This window comes from Dipodomys merriami, unplaced genomic scaffold (assembly GCF_024711535.1).
Source record: "Dipodomys merriami isolate MVZ:Mamm:240054 unplaced genomic scaffold, mDipMer1.0.p SCAF_13, whole genome shotgun sequence".
Classification (NCBI taxonomy): Eukaryota; Metazoa; Chordata; class Mammalia; order Rodentia; family Heteromyidae; genus Dipodomys; species Dipodomys merriami.
The window spans coordinates 5473743-5498167 of NW_027202604.1; the positions used below are offsets into that span (position 1 = coordinate 5473743).

The window sequence follows — 24425 nt, forward strand, 5'->3', positions numbered from 1 at the left end:
ATGAAAGGCAAAATGTAAGGTACCCATACTGTGTAGCAGATATTTGAGCTGGAAATTCATGTTAGATTCTGAACTGTACAAACTATCTCTGAGAAATATTATTCATAGCAACTTCAAGCCATCCCAATTTTGTGCTTTTCCAAACAACGTGTCCCCTTCCCTGCTGCAAGGGAAAGGAGCAATACTCCATTGCAGAGAACACTTTGTGTTTGTCTTTGACTAGAGGTAGATGCAGGGGACTTCACTTGAGAATTGAGTGGATCTGAAGATCGCTGGAAGTCAAGTGCGTTGTTTAGTATTTTTAAACATAGCAAAAGGGACTTGGATGAACTTTGAGATGAAATATTTACTACTAGGTAAATCTTTACAATTATTGGCTTTGAAATGCACACACCAAGTCCACAGATTAAAATCCAGTATCATGTTTCTACTTGAGAAAGAATCCATGACTATCTGATTCTTCACCTTTATAATCATCCAAGAACCTTCTAAAGGTCCAGTACCCAAGTGAGTGCACCACAGATCAGTGAAATATATCAGGGTGCCCCTGGACAGCAGGATTTTAGCTAATGGTCCATGCTGTCCAGCGAGGCCAACAGGTGCCTTATCTGTAGTTCCCATACTGTCCACTCCCTGCTCAGCTTTAGTAGCAGCACAAGTAGGATTCAAATTCAAACCTTGTTGTATCTGGGTTACAGTGATTAGGATTCAGGATCTTAAAAGTGAAATGAGTGCCAGGCACCAGTGGCTCACAACCTGTAATACTAGCTACTCAGAAGGCTGAGATCTGAGGATCATAGTTTGAAGCCAGCCCTGGCAGGAAAGTCCATGAGACTCTGATCTCTAGTTAACCACCAAAAAGCTGAAAGTGGAGCTGAGGCTTAAGTGGTAGAACACTAGCTTTGAGCAAAAATGCTCAGGGACAGCACTCAGGCTGGTAGTTCAAGCCCCAGGACAGGGACAAAAACAGTTAAAAAAAAGTGGGAGAAATGATTACTGCATTCTGTGCTCCTCCATAATAAAGGTTGCCCACAACAGAAAAAGTAGGCAGCATCAGATTTTCTACTTAAAAAACCACAGAGTTTTCTTTAGCATTTTTATTACGCTCAAGGTACTAAGTACAAAATAACCTTGTAATTAGAATACTGTATCAGTTAATAAAAAAGAACCATTACAGTATGAAGAGATGTACAAATGGCTAAAATACATAAGATGTGACAGTCAACAGACAACTTGAAATGAGGTTGCTTTTCTTTTAGAAATGCCAAATTTTCTTAAGACAAAATACAGTGCTTTAAATATGCATAACCATAAAAACATTAAAGAAAAGCAGTCTGAACACTTAATACTATTAGCATAACAGACACCACTGCTTCTATTTAAACAGCCTTTGCCAACACATGCCTACTCTCTTTCCTAGCTTTAAGGAAAATTGGCTCTAAGAAATACTAGGTGCAGCATAACCCTTAAATAATTTCATTATTTGAAAAGTTGAGCCTACAGAGAAATCACCACCTTGTCAGTGTAGATATGACAATGGTCACTTCTTCACATGCACATGTCTTAGGATAAGTCAGTTCCCTTTGGCTGGCAGGGTAAGGTTAGGCTAGAGAGCCTTCTCTCCCACAGCCATGGATCCCTTCTATGCTATGTCTCTGCTACCCTCAGCCCTCCCTCCCCCATCCCCACACTGGCATCACCTTTCTCATCCCCAAAAGTGCAGTTTCATGGTAGCCTTCCTAGGAAATGGTTTTAATGGATATCCCAACCTACATGCTTTTTTAAAAAGCCCCCTCTGAACACCAGAGGTGAGGAAAATGAAGTGTGTTCTTGCATTTCTTTTAACCTTTATGTCAGAAAGATAATGCACTGGATACTTGAGTTTTATTTTTGTGTTTTGAATATTTAGATATCTTGGGATATAATGGAGAAAACATCTCTTATTCCCCCAAACTAAGTGTGAAAAAAGAGAAAGATGCAGGCTGTGGCCCCCAGTTTGGCTAAGCTTCCATCCTTCCTCCTAGCTTGGGTTCTTTCACAGGAACTCATTATTGCTTCCACAACACTATTACAGGGAATGAATGGTCCACAAAGGCTGTGAACCTGGTCACAGTCAGCCTGCAGTGATGTAGCTTGGAAAAACATACTAGCCCAAGAGGGGAATTCTTCAGCCCTCAAGTCACCGAAACTTGGTTAGTGCAGTTTAAATGCTTAAGATTTGGCATGTTAAATGATAATTGGCACAATGTTCTTGAGTTTCGTGTATAAATACTGATTTGTACATGGGGGGTGGCCCTGGATGGATCAGCCAATCTGCACCATTTTTATGTCAGCAATAATCCCATCTCTTCCCTTGGAGCACTGGAGGGAGAGCTGCTTCATTCGGGTCTCCAAAGCCTGGCTCTCAGAAGACGTGCGGCTTTGGCTCTTACCCCTGCCACCAATACCACTGCTATTGTTGCCACCTCTGTTGTTGTTGGCTTTGTCACTTGTTTGATTCTCTGCTCCTTCTGCCCTGTCTCCTGTAGAGATACAAAAGTTACCAAGTGGGCGTTGACAATTCTAAGCTTTACTTAGGCACAAGCCAATCATCCAGCTCAGGAACTTTGGAATTCCTGGGGTTTCCCACCATGTGTATCAGAGAGGGTTTGCCAGCTTTTATTCTAGGGTTGTTACCTTATTTTACAGCTAGGAAACAAACCTCTCAGAGCATTCTGAGGAGACACACAGGACCTAAACTATTGGATCAAAACTCTTCTGATGAGGAAATGCCAGAAGTCCCCAGAATAGCCCTTAGAAACCATCTCAGTAACCAGTACCAGCAGTACATTGTCAGAGACCCAGCAGTGCCACCCTGGGTGCTCCCAAGACTTGGCAGGGGTGGGGGACAGGTTGGGCTGTAAAGTTAAGAGTCACCTGAGACAGAGCTAGAGGTCTGCTACTCACCTCGTTCTATCTCGCATTCAGGGGAAGAGGCCCCACTGCATTCACTTCGAGGGCCCAACACTGGGAACATCATCCCAAACTCTGACAAGGACATGGGGCTGGGCAGATCCAGACTGCCAGGCCTTGTGACGGCAGGGAACTGGTCAGGCATCTCAGATGGACTCGCTGGTCCTGAACTAAAGCTGGACACAGACTGGGTTTCTGAGTCATCTTCGGACACAAAGTTGCTACAGTTGTCGTCTTCAAAGGCCTCTGAGGCCACTAAGGATGAGAGAGAACACCAGTCACATAGGGTCTGCCCGACAGTAACCTGCACACGTACATACCACTGCCAGACAGACAAGGCTTGGAGACTGCAGAATCTGCTCTAAGGGCATCTGACAGGAATGTGACCTTCTGGGCCTCCCTGACTAGCCTCTGAAACAGCATGAAAGGAACCAGCTGGGATCCCTAAGGTTACAGTTAGTGACCTTGCTGTAACCTTAAGCTCTGCCATAGAAATCAGTGTTACCAGACACTACCCTCAAGATTGAAGGTGGCTGAGGAGATAGCTCAGTGGTAGGTAGAGCACTTGCCTAACATACCAGAGGCACTGGGTTCCCCCACTCCCACCACACCTCGAAAGGAAAATAGCTGTAGACCAGGACTTCAACACCTCAGACCCCTAAACAAATCTACCTGTACACAGGAAAACGTAATTACGTCCCAACAAAGCCAGCCTTCATCCTAGCTACTCAGGAAGTTGAGATCTAGAGGACTGAGGTCTGAAGCCAGCCCATGCAGAAAAGTTTGCTGGACTCCCCAACTCCAAAATAGCAAAAAGTTGAGCTAGAGGTGTGGCTCAAATGGTAAAATACCAGCCTAGGGGGCACAAGGTCCTGAGTTCAAATCCCAGTATTGCCAAAAACAACCCTCCCCCCCCACTCTTCTGTCTAGGGAAGAAGCAGCAAGAACTGCCAGAGTATGGAATGTCAACCCTGGAGGTCCTTTGCTTTCTTTCGGATAATTTCTGATCTTGTAAGATACCCTTAGAGTCTACCTAGAGCTCCATTTGCTGCAAAGAACAGAATTCTTTTATAGTGTTCTGTAGCTTGTGCTGTACAGTTTATGGACCAGATTAACCAAGGCCCAGAGGCATGCTGTTCTTGTGCTTTCAGAGCCTCTGCCTCTCTCCTGCACAGTCCTGCTTCTTAGCATCGTTCCTCTTGCCTTTTCTTCCTCTTACATCTTTATGAAAGTACTATAGTGTTGGGGTCCACATCTGAATTCAGATCCTAATTCCACTGCTTAGTGTGGAGCCTTGTCAGTTTGACCTCTGAGCTTCACCATCCTCTCCATCCAAGATTTATGAGGATACATATAATTTGTGAGATATTATGTGAGATTTGTATATAAGTATTACATGAACACAATACATGCAATCATTGTTTATAGTCTCAGTTTACCTTGGACCTGGTACTTAAAACACTTGCTGATGGATTTATAGAATTCCTGAGGGAACCTGGAAACTAGCTTAGAGGGATTTTACCCCAGGAAAGGAATTCTGAGTGCTTACTAGTGGTGCCAAGCATTATTTCATGTAATCCTAACTACCACCCACCATGGAAGTTAGTAGACCCTATCTTATTACCTACCTTACACATCATGTGTTGATAATTAGGTGAAGGCTAGGATTTGAATAAAAATCTGATTCCAACTCCCTATTCTTGGACTCTTTCCTGCAGGACTTCTACAAGCCTTGAATGTTCCTAGTGTGTATTTTGACTGCCAGAGACAAGGGAAGGTTTAACCTTTCCCAAACTTATTTGACCATAGAATCTTGAGGAATATTCATTCACATCTTTTGAACAGTTTTCCACAAAACATGGGAAGTCTCCAGAAACAGCTTGTGAGGTTGCCCAGCTCTGAAATTCTTCAGTGACAGACAGTGATGAGGAGGACCCTGGGCCAAGGCAGTTCTGGATGCAGATCACACAAGCTATGTGGTCCCCACTTGCCTGACTCACCAGAAACAGCATCTGGTTCGGGCTTGCTTCCTGACAGGCCCTCCACAGACGTGCTGCTGCCCTCAGCACCCACACCACAGCCCCGAGGCCCCATGGCACTAGAACGCCGTCGTTCATGGATCTCATCTGAGATCCTCTCCAGGTTCTTCAGGGCTGTCTTGTACTCGCCCTTCGCCAGGGTCAGCTTGGCCTGTAGGTCATCCACTGTCTTCTTCAATTGCTGGTTAGGAAGATAGGAGAAGTTGGTAAGCAAGTCTCTGAGATGCTGTTTATTTTTTTTTTTTTGTCAGTCCTTGGGCCTGAGTACTGTCTCTGAGCTAGCACTGTACCACTTTAAGTCACAGCTCCACTTCTGGTTTTCTGATGGCTAATTGGAGATAAGAGTCTCATGAGTGAGGGAACAGAAGGCAATGTATGAAAGGAAATAGACTCATTACCTGACTCATGTAATTGCAATCTCTACATACATCATCTTTATAATGACAATAAAGTAAATTAATTTTTTAAAAAAAGAACCAAGAGGAAAAATGTCTCATGGGCTCTCCTGTCTGAGCTGGCTTTGAACCATGATCCTCACATTTGACTTTTCTGAGTAGCTAGGATTATAGGTACGAATCACTAGTACCTGGCTATTTTTAAAAAATAATCTTATTGTTATTAAAGTTGTATTTATTATTTCATGTCAGGTAATGAGTACATTTCCTTTTTTTTTGAACAATGCCACCCCTTCCTTTGCTTTCCCCCAGTACCCCCTTCCATCCCTGCACACAAGTTTATTTAAGTCATTTTCCAGAGTATATCAAATAACATGACTACATTTGTTCACCCTTCCTTCCTTTCTGTGCCCCAGAGATACTTTTTAAATGACCAAGTACAGTTTGTGTGTGTGCATGATTCTGTTTGTATGCATGACTCTACGTTAGAGAATTTCCCAAGATGTAAACAAGGTAGAGACTTGATTACTCTCATCAGTTACCTGTTCAGAGGTCAAAAGTGGTCATTCCTCCTTATTCTAAGTGACAAGAGTGTCATCCAGAAACACTGGTGTAGTATAGCCTCAGGGAAGGAACATCACACAAGCACAGAAGTCTCACAACCTAGCCAGGTACAGTTTAGTCAGGTACAGATAGCTCATGCCTAGAATCCTAGCTACTCAGGAGGTTGAGATCTGAAGATCCTGGTTTGCAGCCAGCCCAAACAGACAAATCTGAGAGCTTATCTTTTGGTGTTTAATGAAACACCAAAAAGTCAGAAATAGAGGTATGTTTCAAGTGGTAGGGCACCAGCGTTTAGTGGAAAAAGTTAAGGCTCTGGGTTCAAGCCCAAGTATCAGCACCAAAAAAAAGTCTCAACCTAGCTACCTGGTTATCCCATCCATTTCTCAAACTGTGTCTGAATCCCCGAATAAGTTACAACTAAGTTTTCAGGCCTTGCTAAAGATTCTGATTTGGCAGGTATAAGATGTGGCTGCTTCTGGTCCTAGGAATAATGACACTGGCCATTAACTTCAGACACTATTGAAAACCCAGGCAAGACGCTGTGTGTAAGTGTGTGCGCGTGTATGCAACAGTTCTGGGGCTTGACCTCAGGGCCTTGCACTGTCTCTTGGCTTTTTCACTCAAGGCTGGTGCTCTACACCTTGAGTCACACCTTCATTTCTGGCTTTTTTGCTAGTTAGTTGCAGATAAGAGTATCTTGGATTTGTCTCCCCAGGCTGGCTTCAAACCACACTATTCAGATTGTAAATAGGATTATAAGCATGAGCTAACACCTGGCTAACCAAGGCCATTTTGAGGCCTGAAAACTAAAGAATGTATCTCTCTATTCTTTCCTTATCACCAGGGTCTTTTTTTTGCCGGTTGTGGGGCCTGAACTCTGTGCCTGGGCTCTGTCCCTCAGCTCTCTACCATTTGAGCCACAGTGCCACTTTCAGCTTTTTCTGCCTATGTGGTCCTGAAGAATCGAATCCATAGTACTCTACCACTGAACCACCATCCCAGCACCAGGGTCATTTTTGAAGGCCTACTACCCCAAAAAGGTCAATTGAGTGCAGAAAAACCTATGAGCAATGCATCTTAGGCCACACATACATACCTCAAGCTGCACATAGTATTTTCCCTTGAGTTCAAAATAAGGCCTGCAAAAGACAGGAAAGAAAATGGTCAGAGATTAGCACAATGAACTCTACAAGATGTAGCTATAGTTGGCCTGTGAGCCTTCTAGGTTTTAGTGAACTGTGACAAGGCCATGCAGTGAAGTTGTAGCTTCTAGGGCCTGACACCAGTCAGAGGACCAGGAGGCTCATCTCAACATACTGGGGACCTTGCATGCTGGTTCCTCCTATCTCTTAAGGAGGCTGCTTGATGCCACACATGTATGTCTAACAGTAAAGGTGGCCTGGATTCACTTTCCAGGGATGAAGATCAGACAGGCTTGGGGAAGAGGTTGCCTAATCCACTTCTGCTGAGGTCCAGTGCAGAAGGGAGAAGAGCACTGCTTCTCTCTTGCTGGGCACAGCAGGGCCACCATGAGCAGATTGGATTGGTCCTTCTGGAATGTGACCAGGCAGATTGTTGGCAGATCCAACTAGGTCACAGACCAGGCAGAGGACAACAAATAGTCAGCTTTCTCCTAGTTCCCTAGATTCGGTCTGATTTTTATTTTTCCATATTCTTTCCCAGTCATGGCCAAGCCATATGTGGCTATTTAGTTTTACCTGACAATACTTTTCCAATATAAAATACTGTTTTCTTGGGAAATTAGATTAAGCTTAGATTACCTATTAATTTCTTCAAAGAAGTATGTATGTATTTATTTTTTATGATGAGACTTCTCACTGTGTAGCCCTAGATGGCCTTGAATTCAGGGTCTGTGGGCTAGCATTCTACCACTGGAGCCACAGCTCCACTTCCTTTTTTGTAGGAGCTTTGGGATAGGCAGCAAGATAGAGCAATGCTGTACTGAGCTCCTCCTTCTCTGTGAAGTCGGATCCTGCATCCTTATCAACTAAATGATGGCAAGGACATTGTTTGATTGTTAAGTTTGTGCAAATAATAAGGGTAAATGAGAAGACCTTGGAAAAAGTGTGATAACCCTCTACCTCTACTAGAGTGTGAACTCAGGGCCTGGGTGTGCTCCCTTAGAATTTTTTGTTTTGCTTAAGGCTGGTCCTCTACTACTTGAACCACAAGTTCATTTCTGGCTTTTTGGTGGCTAATTGAAGATAAAGGTCTCACAAACTTCCTGCTGAGGCTGGCTTTAAACTGCAGACCTTAGATCTCAGCTTCCTGAGTAGCTAGAATTCCAGGTGTGAGCCACCCACACCTGGCTAAATCCCCATTCACACTAGTCTTAGAGCATTCCAAGAAATATGTATAGTAAATACAACTCTTCCCCATTATGCTGCCAGGTAAACTGAGAAACAAGGCCTTGTCCACACTGTCAGTCACAGAGACAAGCTATATAATGGTTTGCTTCTGTTAGTCCTTTTTGTCTGTCTCCCATATTTGAAGTGGCTTATACTTCAGAATCCCTGCCTTTGACTCTGGGAGTCTCATAGGAGAGCAATGGAGCCTGGCAGGGGATCTTAGTGCAAGGCGAAAATGTGGGAGAGGCAAACCTCACAGCTCCAGGGAGGAATATACCCACACTTACTTGGACTTGTTAATGGCTCGCTTGAGTTTCTTCTCCAGTTGCCTCATGCGGCCTATGGCAGCATTGTACCTGGCTGCAGTCTCCTTGTGCACCAGCTCACTTCTTGTCTTGGTCTGTTCTGCCTCCATGACCTTCAAGCAACAAGAGAGGTCAGCCTAGTCAAGTCAGAACAGCTCCAGGTTGGGGTATTACTTATATCACTTATGTCATGGTGCTTGAGATCTAGGCCTAGACACTGGTCCTCAGCTTTTCAGCTCAAGGCTGGTGCTCTACTACTTGAGCCACAGTGCCACTTCCAGTTTTCTGAGTGGTTTATTGGAGATAAAGAGCCTCACGGACTTTCCTGCCCAGACTAGCTTTGAACCACAATCCTCAGACCTCAGCCTCTTGAGTAGCTAGGATTATAGGTGTGAGCCACTGGCGCCCAGCTACAAATTATATATATATATATATATATATATATATATATATATTTTTTTTTTTTTTTTTTTTTTTTTTTTTTTTTGGGTCCGGTCGTGGGGCCTGAACTCTGGGCCTGGGCGCTGTCCCTCAGCTCTTCAGCTCAAGGCTAGCACTCTACCACTTGAGCCACAGTGCCACTTCCGGCTTTTTTCTTTTTGCTTATGTGGTGCTGAGGAATCGAACCCAGGGCCTCAGGCATGCAAGGCAAGCGCTCTACCACTGAGCCACCTTCCCAGCCCACAAAAATATTTTTTTAAGATGGCCATATCATACCTATACTGCAGCATTCATGATTCTAAAGCAAGAGGATCTAGAGTTCAAGGCCAGCCAGGGTCACATAGTGAGAACTTGTCTCATCATAAAAACATACATACATACATACATACATACATACATACATCTTTGAGGAAAATAATAGGTAATCTAATACTAAACTAATTTCCCAAGAAAAGTCTTTTATATTGAGTAAATATTGCCAGGTAAAACTAAATAGCCAGATATAGTTTGGCCATAACTGGGAAAGAAAATGGAAAAATAAAAATCAGACAAAATTTAGAAACACTAAGTTTCAACCAATCAATTTCTTCCTCTACCCAGACGTTCTGACTCTAAGAAGCCAATTTGAGCTGCTTCTGCAGGGATGAAGAGGCAAGAAAATGGCAGGCACCAGTGGGTATTAATTTTTAAGATATCACCAAATTAAGAATTAGCAACAACAGGCATGGCAGCAATGAGGCCAACAAGACAACCATGATGTTAACAACCATGATGTTAACAGTGTGGTCTTTCCCCAATTATTGGCTGGGCACAAAGAATACAGGATTCAGAAGAATTAAACTTTGCATATAAACAAAATCAAATTATTCATATCAGACTTAAAGACTTGCAAAAATCTATAACCTAAAATTGGCATTTTAAAACCTTATCTGAATAAACAAGTGCATGTTAGTTGTGGTGAGAACACAAGCTTGTTGATAACAATAATGAGTTAAAACAATGTTAACTGAGCAATGGCCAAAGTCAAGACAGCTTATACATGGACTGGACAAGTGGGCAGCATTACTTCTTTCCTTGCTTTTTTTTTTTCTTTAGGAAAATATCAGAATGAGGGCTGATATGAGGAAGAGGAAGGAAGTCAAAAGCTGGATACCAGTGGCTCATGCCTTTAATCTAGCTCAGGAGGCTGAGATACTAGGATCACAGTTCAAAGCCAGCCCAGTCAGGAAAAAGCCAAAGTGGCAGAGTGCCACCCTTGAGTGGAAAAAGCTAAGGAACAGCACTTATGCTGAGTTAAAGCTCCAATACACACAGCACTCTGTTCTACAGAAGCAGCAGGCAATTTCTCTGTCTTCTGCTTACAGCCCAGTATTATAAAATGGATTTAAACACACACACACACACACACACACACACACACACACACACACACACACACACACACACACACACACACACACACACACACACACACACACACACACACACACACGTTAAAGGGTTAGCCTTTATCTACCCAAGGAGCATCAGAGATGAGCACAGAGGCCCATGGTACTTGGTCTACCTCTGACACCTAAGAAAGAACAATGTTAGAAAGATCCCGGTGAGTGGTTAATGGAGAAGCACAGAGCAGGAGGTGGCTGGTGTTCTGTACAGGATTAAGCTGTGTGTTCTGTACAGGATACTTACTGGAAGAATTTTTAAATGAATAAAAAAAATTACAGGCACAAAAAATTACTTGGTGTCATCTAGAGACTTTCCAGGTCATCTCTGACTTTGTCTTATGGCTCTTTTACAATCTTGAAAGTTGCCAAGACTTCCTGGAAGATGGCACCACCACCACAGGTAAACTCCCTAGATGTCTGACCAAACAGATTTAGGGTCCCAGGACACTCTTTACCGCAAGAGATCCACATCAATCAAACTTTAAACAGATAGACTTATCCTATACAAAAGAATTCTCTCCTTGGAAACACAAAAGAAAACAGCAAAACAGCAAGTAGACCTCTACTGTGCAGCTGCAGCTGTGGCCCACAGCCTCCCCAGGCAGTGCGGGGAGACCCAGAAGGACATTTCTGAAATGCCGTCAATCCAACTTTAAACAGAGGACCACTCAAAAACTGAAGAAAGCACACAGCACCTGACTAGTGGGAACCAAGGAGGCTAATCAGGGAAGATCCCAGAATCTGCGAACAGACCCCACTGAGAGTCCTCTGCCAGTTCTGAAACCAGACACAGAGGCTTCTCAACAGGTCTCAGCTTGCCAATTGAACCAGGCTCCAGAACCTGTGAGTAACCCATTGGGGACCCTACCTTTGGGGAACCAGCTCTCTGTGGTGATCCAAAGCTCCCTGGCCCAATCCCTTGCCTGAAAGGGAGTGATCATATCTCAAGAGGGCAAAGACCCCCTTTTCCTACACCTTCCATGGCTATGGGGCAAAGACTTCTGGGACACAGCTCTGCTATGCACTAGCAAATGACAAATCCCACCTCCCCCAAATCTCCTGCAATCAGGCCTGAGAGTGGAATTCTAGGTAGCAGCTACACTCCTGTGTCAAGAGGGTGTCTGAGTCCAAGCCACAGGGAAAGCTGACCACTGCAAGGCAATTAAGGCTCCATCAAGAGACTGAATAGTGGACATTGAGGAGATACAAGCTCCCCCTAACAAACTAGAAATCTCTCTCTCTCTCCTTCTTTCTTCCACAGTGCTATTTTGTTTAGTTCTAGATAAACAGTATAGTGATTACTAGACTTTTTTTTTCCTATTTACATGCATAATTAATTCAGGCCATGTTTTTTGATTACTCAGTTTTCTATTTATCAATCTTATTTAAAATTTCAGCATTAGTTTTATGCATAATTTCTGTAGGTCTTAGTTCCCTTCCTTCTGTTCCTTTCTATATCTTCCTCTACTCCTACCTGCATCTCCCTCTATTTTACATTATCAATTTTTTACATCTATCAATTTTTCTTTTAATTTTACTTTAACTCATTTCCCTTCATTCCTGGCCCTTCTCCCCTTCATTTTCTTTAGTCCATTATTCCTAATTTTTTGTATATGAGTTAGACTGCATTTGGTTCCATTTTGACTGAGCCTAAGTGGCTCATCTTGTTATCCTTGTAGTACAGACCATTTTATTGCTCACAACACATCTGTTCACTGTTTACAACTATATGTAATCCTCACTCCTGAACCACAACATCCCATCCCAAACAAAGAAAAGTAGAGGTAAATAGGGGAATATGTATCTGTAATTTCAAACCTCTTATGTCTACAAGTACAGGGTGCTGGTTGGTTCCTAAAATTGTGTTCTCTTGTATTGGAGTGGCTTTTGTTTCCTAATAGGCATAACAAACCGTAGAAACCTAAGAAACCTGGCAAGTCAGTGAACCCCAACTCCCACTCAAAATAAACAGGCAATAGAGCCGCCATTGAATGACCTAGAGGATAGTTCTCAAAATGCTTTAAAAACAGTGCTGGTAAGTACACTGAATGAAAAAAATTGAAATCCTACACATGGCCATGAGTGAATTGATGAAGCTAATAAAAGATTAATAGAAGAATTCATGAACTCCACAAATAGAAAGCTGAATGAATTCCAACAGAAGGAAAGGAAATGCAGTGAAAACCAAATCAAGGAAGTAAAAGATGTAAAACAAAGCTTCAATAAAGAAATTGAAGCCATCAAAAATGACCAGTTAGAAGGAAATAAGAAAGTAGAAAATCTTGACAGCAGACAATGGAGAAGGTAGAATCTGTGGAAGTGAAGATAGTCTAGACTTTATAGAGAAAGAACAGAAAATTATTCAAAACAAATCCAAGAAACAAACTAGATCCTACAGGAAATACAAGATGCAATCAGAAGACCTAATTTAGGGTTAAATGGTATTGAGGGTCTAGAGAAGGATGTTAATGGAATAGGAAATATATTTAACAGAATCCTAGCAGATAACTTCCAAAATGTCCAAAAGGATAGACCCATCCAGATACAAGAAGCCTTTAGAACCCCAGACCAGACTAGAACAGGACATCCCACCACTATTGTAAACCAGAGGATCAATAGAGACCAAGGAAAAGATCCTTAAAGCCACCAGGGAGAAGAGATCAATCACCTATAAAGGAAAAAACCAATCCAAATACCTACAGATTTCTCAGTAGATACCATGAAAGACAGGAGAACCTGGAATGAGGTATGCTACGCCCTAAAGACAAACAACTACCAACCAGGAATAATGTACCCAGCTAAGCTCTCATTCATACCCAAGGGACAAATAAAAACCTTCTAAAGCAAGGAAAAATTGGAACAATGTATCTCCACCAAATCAGCATTACAGAAAATACTTAAAGACGTTCTACACACAGAAAACCAACAACATGATATTGGCAGAGAAATGGCCCCTAAACAGAGAACCAGATAATTATAGTAATAATTGACAAGGCACAGCCCCTAAGAAGATGGATAACATGGCAGGAACTGTCAAATACCTCTCAATCCTCTTAATTTTGATGGACTTAACTCTGGGATTAAATGACGAGTAACTAGACTGACTAGTTGGATCAAAAAGCAAGATCCATCTTTCTACTGTCTTCAAGAGACACATCTTGCCCACAAAAAGAAACATACTCTGAAAGTGAAAGAATGAAATAAAATCTATCAAGCAAATGGCCCCCATAAGCAGGCTGGAGTTGCAATCCTAATAGATAAAATAAGACTTCAAATTAAAATTAGTGAGAAGAGACAAATAAGGTTATTACCTACTAACAAAGTGATCTCTCCTATAGGAGGATATAACAATCCTAAACATCTATACACCAAATGGTGGGGCACCCAACTTCATCAAACACTACTTACACTAAAAACATAGAGCCAAACACATTGATTGTTAGTGACTTTAACACACCACTGTTGCCTCTGGATAGATCATCACAGCAAAAACTCAACAGAGAAACTTCAGAACTAAACAACTGCATAGATCAACTAGACTTAACAGATATCTACAAAATATTCCACCCAGGATTACCAGCATATATGTTGTTCTTGGCAGCCCATGGATCATTCTCCAAAATAGATTACATGTTAGGGCACAAAGCAAATCTGTACAAATTCAGAAATACTGAAATTATTCCCTGCATTCTCTCAGACCACAATGGAATAAAATTAGAGCTCAACACCAAAAGCCACTATAGAAAATGCTTTAACACATGGACACTGAACAACACATTGTTGAACCATCAATGGATCACTGAAGAGATCAGAACAAAAATTCAAACGTTTTTGGTATTTAACAAAAATGAGCCCACAAAATACCAGCTCCGTTAGGACACAGCAAAGGCAGTACTCGGAGGAAAATTTATAGCTCTGAGTGTTTATATATATCAACAAATTGGAAAAATCTCAAACCAACAAATTAATGATGCACCTTAAGTTCCTTGAAAGAGTGTAACAAGCCAAACCCCAACCCAATAGATGGAAATACTTAAAATCAAATAAGAATTAAATGAATTATGAGGTATGCCAACAGAGAGGACCACCACAGACACAGAGTACAACCAAAAGAAAGTATTTGCAAGCCAGTGACCACTGGGTCAGCAGGTTCTCAAGTTCTGTGTTGAGCCTGTTCTCAGGGCTCCCTTTTATACAAAAAAATTTACGCCCTTGTTTGCTCAGGAATGGAAAGTCTCTAATGGTTCTTTCCTGCACGTGCAAGCCACGCAGGAAACTATGGAAGCTAAATAATGCTTTGAGCAAGGAACATGGCTCGTTTCTCTGACCCATTTCTATGACTTGTTGCTATAACCTGTTTCTAGGGTACACTAAGCACATTTTTCTTGTAAATACCAAGCCCCAAGGAACTAGTCCCACAGGTGGGGGTGCTGCCTTAATTTCAAGGTGGAGTCGTATTTGTTAGGTGCTTACAACCAGGTTGCCTTATCACAATTAGAGTCCCCCGAAAACATAGAAAGAACTACCAAAACAAAGAGTTGGTTCTTTGACAAAATTAACAAAATTGACAGACCCTTAGCAAATCTTACCAAAAGAAGAGAACATAAACAAAATCAGAGATAAGAATGGAAATATCACGACAAAAACAAGCAAGATTCAGAACATTGTAAGGGAATACTTTGCAAACCTTTATGCTAACAAAGTCTAGAATCTGGAAGAAATGGAAGAATTTTGAGGAAATACTGATATATCCAAACTAAACCAAGATTTAAACCAACTAAATAGACCCATATCAAGTAATGAGACCTCTCATCCAAGAAGAGCCCAGGACCAGATGGATTCACAGCTCAATAAGGCCTTCAAAGGAGAACTCACTCCAATACTCCTCAAACTCTTCAATGAAATTGAAAGTGAAATTTTACTACAAACTCATTCTATTAAGCCAGCATAACCCTCATCCCAAAACCAGAGAGGGACTCATCAAAGAAAGAGAACTATGGACTCATTTCTTTGATGAACATCAATGCAAAACTTCTCAATAAAATTCTTGCCAACTGACTTCAACAACTCATCAAAAAAATTATATACTATGATCAAACAAAATTCATTCCAGGAATACAAAGGTGATTCAATATATGCAAGTCAATGTACTTCAACATATCAACAGGAGCAAGGACAAGAACCACATGATCATCTCCATAGATGCAGAAAAAGCATTTAACAAGCTCCAACACCCTTTTTATGATAAAAGCTCTGGAGAAACCAGGAATCCATGGAATATTCCTCAATATAGGTGGTTTAGGACAAGCCTACAGCCAACATTATACTTAATGGTGAAAAGTGAAAGCCATTTCCTCTGAAATCAGGAATGAGACAAGGTGCACTCTCTCTACTTCTCTTCAATATAGTATCAGAATTCCTAGCTTGAGCAATAAAGCAAGAGGCAAACATAAAGGGGATCCAAATAAGGAAAGAAGAAGTAAGAATTTCTCTCTTTGCAGATGACATGATCCTGTATTTAAAGAACCCCACAGACTCCACTCCCAAGTTACTCTAGTTGACCCAAAGTTTGGATCAGTAACAGGGTATAAAATTAATCCACAAAAATCAATACCTTCCCTGTATGCCAACAATAAGAAGGAAAGAAACTCCTTTTGTAATAGCCTCAAAAAATACCTAGGGACTAAACAAAGAAATGAAGGACATCTATAATGAAAACTTTAAAAACCTGTAAAAAGAAATTAAAGCAGATCTAAGGAAGCGGAAAAACCTCCCATGCTCCTGGATTGGGAGGATTAACAATGAAAATGCAATACTGCCAAAGGCTATTTACAAATTCAATGCAGTACCCATCAATTCTTTAATGAAATAGAAGAAGCAATCCAAAAATTCATATGAAATAATAAAAGACCCCAAATAGCAAAAAAAAAAAAAAAAAATCCTTAGCAGGAAGAACAGTGCTGGGAAAATATCAATACTAAACTACAAAGCTGCAGTAACAAAAACAGCTTGGTACTGGCCCAAGAACAGGCCTCAGAACCAATTGAATAGAATGAAGACCCAGAAATGAGCCCACAGCCCTATGATAAGGGAGCCAAAAAAACAGGATGGAAGAAAGACAGCCTCTTCAACAAATGGTGCCAGCAGAATTGGCTATCCACGTGTAGAAAACTGAAGTTAGATGCTTACATACATACATATATATATATGTATATATATATATGTATATATATACACATACATATACATACACACACACACACATATCACCCTGCTCTGGAATCAATTCCAAATGGATCAAAAACCTCAAGATAAAAGCAGATATCCTAAAAATAGGGGAAACACTAGGGCTCCATGGCACCGGTCAAAAACATTTTTTTTCAAATTCTTTATTGTGATTGATTACATAATTCCCCAAATTTCACAGTATTGTGGGATAGTGATGCTTGTTAAAGTCACAAACACATTCTAACTTTCATGGGGCAAATTGTCTATCATGCTCTATAACATTTGTGAGTTCTATGAGCTTTGCAATACAGTTATTTCTTCCACATTGGGTGATATGTACATTTCTGTTGTTTTGCATCTCGTCAGCTGTTCCCTCTTTCCCACTCGTTCCCTCCCTCCTATCGCTGCCATTGAGTTGCTTAGTTTGTTTTGATCAATGTCCAGTGCAGCTGATGGGTCCCGCTGTTGTCTGTTTTTCCCTGATTCCCTCTAGTTCTGTGTCGTCCTCCTGGTTTCCCTCCGGTGTGAACTTATATACCATATATGTGATCAGCAGCATGGGGTTATTTAGTAGTGATTCTACCAGATGAATGTAAGTCCTTTGTTTCTTAAGCCTTGTTTATTTTGTCGTATCACCTTACATTTTGGATTTAATATCCACTTATCAGGGAGACCATGTGCCATTTGTCTCTTTGCTCTTGGCTTACCTCACTCAACATGATTTCTTCTAGCTCTATCCATTTCCCTGTAAATGCCATTACTTTGTTCTTTCTAATGGCTGCATAATATTCCATTGTGTATAAATACAATTTTTGGATCCATTCATCTGTGGTGGGACATCTGGGTTGTTTCCCTAGGCTAGCTATTGTGAACAGTGCTGCAATAAACATGGGGCTGCAATGTGTCCTTGTTATTCAGGATAGATGCCTAGAAGTGGTATGGCTGGGTCATAGGAGAGGTCAATATTTAGCTTTCTGAGGACTCTCCAGATTGCTTTCCAAAGTGGTTGTATAAGTGTACATTCCCACCAGCAGTGTAATAGGGTTTATTTGCATTTCCTTTACAACCAGGGATGGTGAACATTTCCTCATGTGTTTCTTTGCCATTTTTTATCTCTTCTTCTGAGAAGTCTCTCTTTAGTTCCCTTGCCCCTTTAGTAATTGGTCTGTAGGTTTGGAAGGGATTAGTTTCTTGAGTTGCCTGTATATGCTGGATATTAACCCCTTGTCTCATATATTGCTGGTAAATATTTTTTCCCAGTTAGATGGTTGCATTTTTAGCTTGGTTGCTATAGCTTTAGCTGTGCAGAAACTTTGTATTTTAAGGTAGTCCCATTTGTCGAGTCTCTTTCCAATTTGTTGTGACCTTGGGACTCTGTTCAGGAAGTTTTGCCTGTGCCTATAAGTTCAAGTGTCTCTCTTACTCTGTCCTACAGTAGTTTCAGAGATTCAGTTTTGATGTTAAGGTCTTTAATGCATTTTGAGTTGATGTTGGTGCATGGTAATAGACAGGAGTCCACTTTTAGTTTTGTGCATGTGGCCGCCCAGTTTTCCCAGCACCAGTAGTTGAAGAGGCTGTGTTTCTTCCACTGTATGTCTTTGGCTCCCTTGTCAAATATCAGCTGACTGTAGGCGTGTGGATTTATTTCTGGATCTTCTATTCTATTCCATTGGTCTGCGGCTCTATCAAAACTTTCTTAATGAAGACTCAGAAACACAACAAATCACAAAAAGGTTGGATAAATGGGATTTCATGGCAAAGGACATAGCTAGCAAGATAAACAGAAGCTTACAGGCTAGCCCACTAGCCATATAACAGAAAAGAGCCTCATATCTAATTTTTTAGTATATGTGCTGCCGAAGCGAACACAAGCCTCATATCTAAAATATACTTAGAGCTCAAAAACTTAAATCCCCAAAAAAACAAATCCTCAAAGAAACAAAGACTTAAAGAGAGACTTTTCTGAAGAGGAAATAAGAATGGTCAATAGACACATGAAGAAATGCTCAACATCTCTCACCATAAAAGAAATGCAAATCAAGGTTGCAATTCCACCTTACCCCAGTGAGAATGGCCATTATCAAGAAATCTAATAAAAACAGATGCTGGTGGAGGATTGTGGCCAAAAGGAATGCTACTGTGGGAGTGTAAACTTGTTCAACCATTCTGGAAAGGAGTATGGAGGTTCCTCAAGAGACTAAACATAGAGCTACCCTATGACTCAGCAATCCCACTCCTGGGCATTTACCCAAATGATCACAAGCAAGGCCATACTAAAGCTACCAGCACAACCATGTTCACTGCAGCATTATTTACCATAGCTAAGATATGGAACCAGCCCAGATGCCCCTCAGGATATGAGTGGATCAAGAAGATGTGGTATATTTATACAACAAGTTCTATGCTTCCATCAGAAAGAATGATATTTGTAAGGAAATGGAAAAACCAGGAAAAAATTACATTAAAAGAAGTCAGGCCCAAATAAATGTAGGTTGCATAGTTTCCCTCATTGTTAATAACTAGAATATGTCTATTATACTCTTAGCAGGGGAGCACAATAGCTGAATCACCAAGTGCACAAGACCTTATATAATGAAGCGTATCAAAATGAACTCCAAGAATTGGAAACAGAGGTTCTTATTATGTCCTACATGCAGTTATTTCTTTTTTTCTGTTTTAGTTTTCTGTATCCTTTGTCTTATATATAAGTTTATCTGATCTGTGGAAGGAAAAGGGAAGCACAGAAACAGCAGGACAAAGGATGACACTACGTTGGAAATGAAGTTTACAAATTGGGGGTGAGGGGAGTAAGGGGGAGTAAGATGAGGGAGGGGGTAACAGTGTTTAAAAAGAAACGTACTCATTACCATACTTATGTAACTAACTCCCCTGTTCACCACCTTTACAACAGATACATATTTTTTTTAAAAAAACAGAGTTGTGGCCAGGTGCCAGTGGCTCACACCTGTAATCCTAGCTACTCAGGAGGCTGAGATCTGAGGATCGAGGTTTGAAGCCAGTCTGGGCAGGAAAGTCTGTGAGACCCTTTATCTCCAATAAACCACTCAGAAAACCAGAAGTGGCACTGTGGCTCAAGTGGTAGAGCGCTAGCCTTGAGCTGAAGAGCTGAGGGGCAATGCCCAGGCCCAGAGTTCAAGCCCCACAACCAAATCCCCCCCCCAAAAAAAAAGAAGAAGGAGAGGGAGAAGGAGAGGGAGAAGAGGAGGAGAGAGGAGAGAGGAGGGAGGAGGGAGAAGGGAGGTAGGGGGAGGGGGAAGGGGAGAAGGAGGAGGAAGGCCAAAAACTGATACAAACAGTTCTTATTCAGAAATGAAGACGAATTATATCCTGGTGAACATGCAGTTAATTATCAAATACCCTAAGAATAATCAGCAATTTGGGATCTATTTGTACATCTACTTCAGCATAGCTGATTTCCTGCACAAATCCATATTTGAATTCTCTTTTGAATTCAGATGTTCTTGAGAACAGAAACATCTTATATAGTGATTCCCTCCTTAATCAGTTAAATGGAATTTTTGCCATGGGAACATTTTGCATTTGTCACAATTATGTTTTTACCTTATTAAAAAACATGTATCTTTTTAACAAAGATGAGTTAATTTTCAAAGCAGTAAAAATAGAAGGAAAATAGGAAGGAACAGAGCATGAAGTACTGTGCTTATTAAAATGACTTCTCAAATGAGACCCAACAAAGGGCAACAGAATCCTCACCTTTTGCTTCTACCACCACATATTTACAAGGAAACACAACACGCTACCAGCAACTCATTCTTAACACTTGGAGAAGCATCAGTAATTCTTCAGTATTGCCTAAAATCCTAAGCTTTCAGGGTTTACTGACATGAAAACTCAAAACCCCACACTCAACAGACCACACAATGGGAGTGATTTATTTGTGAAAGGATCTGCTTCAGGGTTCACTGTGAAGGAGTCCTCTGAGTGCATTTCTAAGAGACTGGGTTATTAAAGCTCCAAGTTAAGAGCACTGAACAGAAACATCACCTGCAAAAGCAGGACTCCCAAACCGCACACACAGGAACCCCATTCTCTCTAAACCCCTAGGTTACAAATGGAAGTGAGCTTTCTAAAATTAAACACACAGAAAACTCCAAGCACTTGGCAACATTGCCAATAGAGAAGGAAGAGGTGGCACACACAGAGCACTGTCCCCAATCTCACCCCCTGATATCCTGCCAAATCACACCCCATATACATACCTACCCTTGAGAAAGACCACCCACCACACACACACACACACACACACACACACACACACACACACACACACACCATGCACACAGGGAAAACACACACACACACACACCATGCACACAGGGAAAACACACACTCACACACACCGCACACACACACACACACACACACACACACACACACACACACACACACACACACACACACACACACACACACACACACACACACACACACACACACACCATGCACACAGCTTCCCTGTCAAGGGAAAGGGCAGCCAAGCAAATCCCCTTATCTGTCTCCTAGGCAACAAGGAGCTCTTCCATCTGCAGCCTGATTTGGGTGGCTGCCTATATGGAAGGATGAAGCTTCAGGGAACATAGGCAGAGGCCCTGGGAAAGCAATAAGGAAATCTCTTAAGGTAGCTCTGGCCATCTTGCTCTTCTTTTTTGGGGGAGGGGGGAAGGGATCCAGTCATGGGGCCTGAACTCTGGGCCTGGGTGCTATCCCTCATCTCTTCAGCTCAAGTAGCACTCTACCACTTGAGCCACAGCGCCACTTCCGGCTTTTTCCTTTTTGCTTATGTGGTGCTGAGGAATCGAACCCAGGGCCTCAGGCATGCAAGGCAAGCGCTCTACCACTGAGCCACCTTCCCAGCCCCCCCTTTGCCCTTCTTGAAGCCCATGTTAACCAGGTATCAGGTATGGACTCCAAGAACCTTGCTCCCATCTCTGAGAACAGCTCTTCCATTCTTAAACAATATTCAATTCAGAGCTGTACACACAGATTAAGCACCAACTATGTGCAAGGCCTGTACAGGACAAGTAGAGATCAAACCCTGGCTTGTCAGCTCAGTGTGGTTATGGACACTTCTAGCAGAGTGACAATCAAGGCAGGAAGGGATCCAGTGGCTAGGGTGGCTGTGGCAGCTCAGAGAGGTTGTACCAGCAGAGCTGGCACCAGAGAGCGGCTGCAAACACAAGTGTTCGGGGAAATCAAAACAGAGGCTAAAGTTCTCCCCTGAGTCTTAACTAACCACAGGTCCCTAAGCATGGCGTGGGAGATCACACAGGACAAAGGAACACAGACAACATTGTTCAGCTCTCTGCTTCCTTTCCCTGAGCTAGAAGGATTCAAGTGAATTTCGTTAAGAAAACAATTGTCCAAAGTGAGCTAGGTCTTCACCTTCCTCAAGGTGGCTCAGTCCTATGGGCTCCATCCTGGGGTAATCCACAAGCTGACTTTCAGTTCCTTCTGAAGCAAATCTACCCAGGCCCTAATAAGTCCCACAGCCCTGGGGATGAGCCTGCAGGGATTCCTCAAATGCCCAAGGTGGAGGGTCTTAGGCCAGTACAAAGGCCTGAGCAGGCAGGGGACAGCAGGTCTTGGACAAAGCACACAAGCTGGTCGTTGCCAGCATTAAGGATGCTAGGAAGCCAAAGGCCTCTGCTCTTCCTTGTCCTGGGCCAGTGGAACATTGACAACTGAGAATGAAAATGACTGACGGCCCTTCCACGCACAGCTGGACGGGGCCTGAGACTCAGGACCACAGGGTGACTACTAAGCCCCAACTTCTGCTCACAGCAGTCCACAGAAGACAAGTATCCCACAGCCTGATATGACTCAACCTTCCTGCTGGATCCCATGCAGAAAAGCGCCTGAACACACACCACATACTTGTTCACCTCTGTTCTGGCTCACTCAGCTGCTGGCCAACCCAAAGCCTTCTGTTCTCAGTTCCGCTCCAACATCTGAATACACAAAGCTAAGCCCAAGTCCCCTCTTCCAGGCAGGAAAGCCTCACCATGTCCTCCCGGCCTTACTGACCAATTAAGACAGTTTCTGATTCTTTCTGTGTCTACCCCTGTGTGCCAGACACACTCCAGAAGGTGGGCCCCTCACAACCCTATGACAGCATCTATGCTAAGTAACTACTCTTACACCATCCCAGGCCTCATGCCAACCCTGGGACTAGGGCAGAGATGCAGGTTGTATGCGGACCACTCCTAAACAGGGGCTGCCTCCCTCTCTCTAAGTCACATTGCTCTCTTCCTCCAGCTGGTCCCTTGCAGACATTAGAAAAGCCAAGTCCTCCATCACACGCTGCCAGCCCTCCTGACTCAAGAGAATAAAAAACCATCACCTTCTCCAAAGCAGGCAAAGCTGGAGAGACCTCCGATTCTCAATCCTCTCACAGGTGAGCAGCAGGGACCTGAGTCCTGCACCCACGGGAATCTGCTGGGATGCAGGCTTAGCAGCTCCACGTGAAGCAGTTCCTGTCCCCTAGCGCTGAGGAGAAGCCTGTGTTTTGGCCCTGTGTGTTGTTACATGTGGCTTATGAGAGAACACGGGGCTCCCGCTGTCTACTGCCAAGACTCCAAATGTTGTCACCCAGTGTCACTGTAGGAAGTCTGGAGGTAATAAAAAGGGAACTGTGGATGACCTTGAGTGAGGAACATGTGGCAACATGGAAGGAGAGGGTGATGGGAAGCTCCCTTCCCATAAACAAGTACGCTAGAATATTCAGAAATCAGACACGGTCGGAGATACTTCTTAGATTGTTTATGTTTATCAGGCAGCTTTCAGCCAGCCACGCCTCCGAGCTTGGAAGTGGCTGACATGAGCGCCATTTGGGCAAATGCTCAACCCAGAGACAGGTTCACTAGTCCCCAATGCCAACATGAAACCAGGTGTTGGTGGCTCATGCCGGTAATCCTAGCTGCTCAGAAGGCTGAGATCTGAGGGTCAGGTTGAGATTAGGAGTCAGTCTGAGCAGACTCATCTGACAGACTCATTTCCAATTAACTTGCAAAAGGCTAGAAGCAGAACTATAGCTCAAGTGGTAGAGAACCAACCTTGAGTGAAAAAGCCAAGCAAGAGTGCTAGGCCCTGAATTCAGTACTGGCACATAAACAAATAACAAGTCAAACTTCTGGCTGGCAGGAAGAAGTGAGGTCTGCTTTAGAGGTTGGTTATGAACTATCCGTGAGGCATGGAATGGGAAAATTTTGCTATGAGCTTTGTCTCAAGTTCTTGACTTTTTTTTTTCCCATGGCTGGTGTCAAACTCAGGGCCTTATGAATTCTTGGCACTTGCTCTACTACTGAGCTACATCCTCCAGCCTGAGAAAATAATTTCTGAACTCAGCAAATCAAATAAAAGCATTCCAGGCCTAAATATACAACCATGAAAAGAATCCGAAAAGAAACATCAGCCTTGGGTGGAAATCCCAGCTTGTGCCACAGAACTTATGCTAATCAGCAGAGATTGACATACTCTCCCTCCCCACCCCCAAGGCTCAGCAAGAAACCCAAGTGACAGGTACACATCACATGTTCCTCCCACGTGACTTCAGCAAGTCCAAGATGTGTTGTTCTACACTGTGTTCACTACACAAGTCCAAAGAATGTTATTTCCAAAGATTAGTTTGAATGGTGCCCCTGGAGTT

General features: G+C 42.6%; 1 protein-coding gene across 2 annotated transcripts in view; it reads right to left on the reverse strand.

Annotated features, from left to right (window-relative positions):
* Positions 1 to 2246: 2246 nt before the first annotated feature.
* Sh3bp5 (SH3 domain binding protein 5) overlaps positions 2247 to 24425 on the reverse strand; it is an 80366-nt gene continuing 58187 nt past the window's right edge. For both annotated transcript variants that reach the window (XM_070018612.1, XM_070018611.1), the window contains exons 5-9: positions 8607 to 8737; positions 7047 to 7089; positions 4953 to 5172; positions 2947 to 3207; positions 2247 to 2522 (exon numbers count right to left, since the gene is read on the reverse strand). In XM_070018612.1, the coding sequence (XP_069874713.1) occupies positions 2305 to 2522; positions 2947 to 3207; positions 4953 to 5172; positions 7047 to 7089; positions 8607 to 8737 (873 nt within the window). In that variant the 3' untranslated portion in view covers positions 2247 to 2304. The remainder of the gene's footprint in view (positions 2523 to 2946; positions 3208 to 4952; positions 5173 to 7046; positions 7090 to 8606; positions 8738 to 24425) is intronic.